Source organism: Phascolarctos cinereus, unplaced genomic scaffold (genome assembly GCF_003287225.1).
Source record: "Phascolarctos cinereus isolate Bilbo 61053 unplaced genomic scaffold, phaCin_HiC Scaffold_5;HRSCAF=322, whole genome shotgun sequence".
NCBI lineage: Eukaryota > Metazoa > Chordata > Mammalia > Diprotodontia > Phascolarctidae > Phascolarctos > Phascolarctos cinereus.
Genome location: NW_027555958.1, coordinates 123,977,679 through 123,983,678, shown reverse-complemented (window position 1 = coordinate 123,983,678; position 6,000 = coordinate 123,977,679). Strand labels below are relative to the sequence as shown.

At 35.0% G+C, this 6,000-nt stretch overlaps 1 protein-coding gene across 1 annotated transcript in view; it reads right to left on the bottom strand.

Moving 5' to 3' along the window:
• Positions 1-3,469: 3,469 nt before the first annotated feature.
• STX7 (syntaxin 7) overlaps positions 3,470-6,000 on the bottom strand; it is a 60,045-nt gene continuing 57,514 nt past the window's right edge. The window contains exon 10 of the mRNA XM_020987077.2: positions 3,470-4,796. Within this exon, the coding sequence (XP_020842736.1) occupies positions 4,698-4,796 (99 nt within the window). The 3' untranslated portion in view covers positions 3,470-4,697. The remainder of the gene's footprint in view (positions 4,797-6,000) is intronic.

Sequence of the window (6,000 nt, the reverse complement as noted above, 5' to 3'; positions counted from 1 at the left end):
ATTTATTTTAAGATGTTAACCAAGGGGAGTTAAAACAATTTTAGGTATATTTTGCCAACAACTTGTTCCAATTGCTCTTCCTGTACATTTTTGTGCATGTGTTTCAAAATTCAATGTAGGAATGCTATTCCTGGTCCCTAATACTCTACCTACCACTCCAAAGACTCATTCAGTAAACATGGCCTCTAACCACCATGACCCTCTAAGCCTGAGTTCTGGCTATGGCCTCTAGATAGAGTTATAACTGATATATGGCCATTTGCCCATACCTCCAACATCTAAGGGGAATAATGTTTCTTCCTTGTAGTTACTACAGGGAAGAAACTACCACCCTTCTGTCCCTATGCCTTTCCTCACAATTTTTTTGCTGTTTGGCACAACTAACCTCCAATCCCATCACCATGGTATCTCTCTCAAGAAGCCCAACTTACTATCTCATTTTACCCAAGGTGGTAGGGGCTCGACGCCCCACCACCACCCATTCTTTGGAGGAACCATATCATTATTCAGATTGTTCTTCATGGCCCATTTCCTCAACTCTTTTTTCCTTAGGTGAAAATATGGTCAAGTTATGGTCCTGGTGGTGGGTCAGTTGTTGGAGTTAGTGGGACCCAGACTTTACATGCAAATTACTATTTTTGGGAGAGTTAGTTAAGTCAAAGTAACACCTACATTTTGATTTGTTGTATGCAGTGAACTGGGGTAGCAAAGTGGTAGTAACTGTGTGACTCTGGGCAAGTCACTTAACCCCATTTGCCTCAGTTTCCTCACCTGTAAAATGAACTGGAGAAGGAAATGACAAACCACTCCACTATCTTTGCCAAGAAAACCCCAAATGGGGTCACAAAGAATTGGACCCGATGGAAAAAAATGACTGAACAACAACAAATGCAGAGAATTAAAACTTTTTCTAGAAAGAGGTATACAAAGGAAAAAACATTTCACCAAAACAAGCCTCAGGTCTCAATGTTTCAGGGCCATGAATTTGCCTTGCGAAGGGGCTTTTGAATTACAAAAATCACAAAAACTCAGGGTTGGAATGGATCTCAGAGGCTACCTAACTAAGCCAATGCATACTTGAACCCAATCAATCCCCAGTACAGAATTTCCCCATGTAATCACCCCAGCCTTCGTTTTAAAGACTACAGAGAGGGGGGGAGCCATTTCCTCCGAAGGCACCTCTTTCTATGTTTATATCACTCTAATGGTGAGGAAGTTTTTCCTGGCTTCAAGTCTACATTTGCCTTTTTGTAATTTTCACACATAGTTCTACTTCTGCCCTCAGGGCCCAAGAAAAATAAGTCTAATCCATCTTCCAGATGATGGGCAGTCTTTAAATACTGGAGGACTGCTATCATGTCCCACTAACCCTTCTACTCTCCATGCTCACCCTAAACTCAAAGCATAAATATTTGTCTTAAGTGGAAAATTGAGTTTTGATTTGGATCTCAAAGTAAAGAACATATCTTAGTTTTGGCCACATAGCTAAGACACCATCAGGGACTTTGTCATGGATAATATAATTATAAAGTACGGAAAGAGGACATTAAGAAGAAAAACAACAAATCTCAAACTATAGACTTTGAAAACTAATTCTACATGATGAAAACAAGACCTCTGGGAGAAAAGAGTGATATACACAAAACAATTATGGAACACAAGACTATATTAATTAGTCAAAGTTGGAAGGGCAGAAAATCAAGACTTTCCACTTTCCACACTTCATGTATTCAGATCCAGTTTCTAACACTTAATAGCTGTATAAATAGGAGAAAGTCACCTAACTTCTCTGAATTTTCTAATCCATGAAATGATTAACTTAATAATATGTTCTGCTTCATAGAGTTGTTGTAAGGTTCAAATGCATGTGAAGTGCTCTGCAAACCTTGAAGAGTTCTATGTTGGTCATTGTGATCATGTGAGTGAATTATAGGCCTCCAAAATAGAAGACACCTTAAAGATTACCAGCCCTGCTTCCTAATTTCACCAATGAGAAAACTGAGAACTGTACAGGTTGAAGGGCTTTCTCAAAATCACCCAATATTTGCACAGTAGGGATTGGCCCAAAAGCGCAAAAGTACTCAGAGACCTTTGAACCCAAGTACTCAAGGTATAATAGAGTTGGAGACCTATTCTGCCACTTCCAGTATGACCTTGGATTTAAACCTTCTGTTTTCTTTATTTACAAAATAAGGGGATTGGACTATACCAGGGGTGGGGAACCTACAACTTTGAGACCACATGTGGTCCTCTAGGTCCTTGGGTGAGGCCTTTTGACAGAGTCCAAGTTTTACAGAGCAAATCCTTTCATTAAGGGTATTTGTTCTGTGAAGTTTGGATTCAGTCAAAGGGCCACACTTGAGGACCTAGAGAACCACATACAGGTTTCCTACCCCTGGACTACATTGAGGTCAAGTTTCTTTCGAGTTCTAAAGTTTTGATTCTATGACCCTCTGATTCCATAGTAATACTTCCTTCCACATCACTGGACAGCTGTTTTCCCAGGGGGTCCTATCCAGGACTAGAAGAAGTACTTCTAGGGCCCCGAGGCATCAAGTCCTTGGGGGCATCTTTTCTTGTAGTTTAGTTGCCCAGAAGCAACAGCAAAGGTAGGCGGGGAAAAAGGTATAACTTTGATGAAGCAGAGAAGGGAGCTATCAAGAAGGGCATCTGTACCCAGATGCAAAGAGAGTATTTTGTTAACATTTTCTTAAAATTAAAATATTCACTTTAAATACAATTCAAATAGTGTGGAATTTATAATATTACAGGAATTTTTAAACTTTGAACTTTTATTTATATTACTAAGTTTAGAACTTTTAGCAATACAAAAAAAAGTAGCATCATGCTCTCTTTTTAGCTTGTAATAGTCAAAACCTTAGGGATCACAAGTCTGCATGAAAGGGAATACATACATACAATGTATATGTGTATATGTATCTCTACTCTGAGAAAGTAATTTCAACACGTGTAGAAAGTAGCAGCAATCTATTCCAAGCATGGGAGAGAATGTGCACAAATATATGGACTGGAAGAGAGCAAGAAGAGACTGGGAAATGACAGGGAGTCCAGTTTGCGTGATACAGAATGTGGGAAAAGGGGAGTTTTCCAAAATAAGTCTGAAAGGGAGATTTGTATACAATTCATTTCTGGGGACAAATTAGTCTTATTTAATAAAGCATGCATAGTGGAACCTCTTTTGACAACAATTGGTGATTTGAGTTATTTTATAGTTTGGAAAACTGTATTTTTAAGAAGTTCTATACTTCAAATTATCTTCTCAGTTGTAAAGTTTTACACTTTACCTTTACCCTTAATTAATTCAAAATGGTGAAAGGGGTTGACTATGTACTTTTAAAAAAAGATTTCCAGGTAAACTGAGCCTGTAAGTAGATTTCTATAAAATAGGAATGTTATACTGCATCCATTTTATTTTTAAAGAATAAAAGATTCAAGAAGCTGAACCCAAGACAATTTAAATTATCTTTATTTTGACTGCATAGTTACATTTCACTAAATTAGATAATTTTATTTGTTTCCAATTAAAGTCTCATAGTTTGCCATGTAAACAGTGCATTCACTATTAAACCGCTGTACAAGAACATTATAAAATACAGAATCAGAATAGAAAGAATCCACTTTACAATATTCCAGATAATTGCACTAAAACAATATTGATTAAAAAGGCTAGTGGGTTCACTGGCAAAACACTCAATCCCCATTCTAATGAAGGATGGTACAAAATGGCACAAACGAGAAAGAGCAAAACAATGAAAGCAGAGTAAACTAGCTAGCGTGTTAGTTAACAACAGCAATTTTGATCCATGAACATGTCACTTCCCTGCCAGATATGAGGGAAGGTAAGTAAGAATCCACCAAAAAATTTGGGGTTTTTGTTTTCAGTGTAGTCATTCAAACAATCAGTTAAGCTCTCTGGAATCCAAAAATTATCAGCTATAGCATTTTCTTTTTTTTTTTCTCCAAATGCAAAGTAAACATTTACAAAGACTACACTTCTTCAAATATTTGGAGTTAAGAGCTAAATACAGACTATGCAATCACCACCGCTCTTCACTGTAGAGGTATTTACCAGGCACGCTACAGCAAATGCTTCATAAATACACATCAGAAGTATGAGACAAATTAAGAATGTGTCCATATATGGTTTTTCTGGGTTGATACAGGTATCAAAAGAATGAATCATCTACGAAAGAGTATGTTGGCATCTTTGTCAAGAACTAAGCAGCACACAGATCTGTTAACCAATTTTTTTAAAGTTGTTTGACAACATTTCCTCCACTAGCCCAAACTGAAATCAAAATCAGACATTTTTCTTGGGCCAACAGAAAGTTAGGTACAAGTATGTACAGCAATAGAGATGCACACATGACACAAGAGTTTTTAATAACAAAATCTAAGTTAACAGTCAACAACTTAAATAATGGGCTGATAGCAAATTTGAACATGGACAAAAATTCAGTAGCTGCTAAATTGAAGAATATGACAACAGCAGAAAAATTTAGAAAACATTTCAATATTAGAAAGTATTATATCCAAACCAAAGGAAACTTCCCCTCAAATAAAAATGACAAGATATGTAAACCATAATTTACTCAACAGCTATACAATGATAAAAACTACAATTAGAGGAAAATTCCTACATAATTTAGACGATGTAGTGCAACACTGCCCTCCTTTTAATTTCTTTTCAAAGATCCCCAAATGATGACTCCAATAATCACCAACCCAATGACAACAATAAAAATGATGATGCACAAAGTTTTTCGGGACTTGCGCTGCAGGTAGAAAAAACAAAAAAATCAAGAGATGCAAACAGTCATCTTGTGGTTTATCTTTGTAAACCTAGCATACAGTCCTTATATTATAACTAATAGAAAAATAAATCTCAGATGTCAATCCTATCTTATTTGGAGAAAGGCAACCATTATTTTTTATATCTTCAAATATCATTTTGAACAATTTCCTTCAATTTCTGTGTTGCTATTGTTTTACCAAAAAAACTTATGCTTCAATTAAAATTATAATCAAGTTTCTAATTCTTAACTGCAACAATTTCTTCAAATTTAAGGAACTTATAGGTAGAGACTGGACTGACTTGTGCTTAAAATTAAAAAAAAAGTTTATAAAACATTTGAATGGAGCCCACAAACTTCATAATTGTGTTGAAATTACTTGTATTCTTAAATTTGGGTATTGGTTAAAAAGCATAAGAATAGATATTTGCTTAATGTGATAAATATTAGACTCCAAACTAATGTTATCAGTAATGGAAAAATACTAGACACCCTCCCAAATTAGGCATAAGAAAGAAGAGTGCCCATCATCAGCATTATATTTGCTTGGTTATAGAAATATTAACTATAGTGATAAGATAAAAGGAATAAGCATAGGCAAAGGAGAAACAAACAAAATTACTGTCATCTGAAGACAACATAATAGTGTACTTAGAGAATACTAGACATGGAATAAAAAACTGAAATAATAACTTCAGTAAAGTAGTAGTAGTAAAGTAGTAAGATATGAGTCCCATAAAAATCAGTAGTTTTTTTGTATATTGTATATTTGTATATTGTATACTGAATATTTTTGTATATTGTATGTTTCTAACAAAATGCAGGAGGGGGAAATAGAAATAGAAAAAAAATTCCATTCAAAGTAACTATAATATCTATAAAATAACTAGGAAATCAACTTATTAAGGCAGTTAAGACTTACATGAACAGAACTACAAAAATTATAGAAAGGAAGACTTAATAGGAAAATGTTAACTGCATGGCTAGACCATGTCAATATAATAAAAGATAATTAAGTTATTTTAGTTACAGGTTTAGTGTTGTGCCAATAAGGAGTTACTTTAGAGAACTAGATACAATAACCAAATTCATCTGAAAGAAAAAAGATCAAGAATCTCTAGGGGAAGAAATGGAAAAAAAAAAGTAGAAATGATGGGGACCTAATAAGATCAGATTTCAAACTATA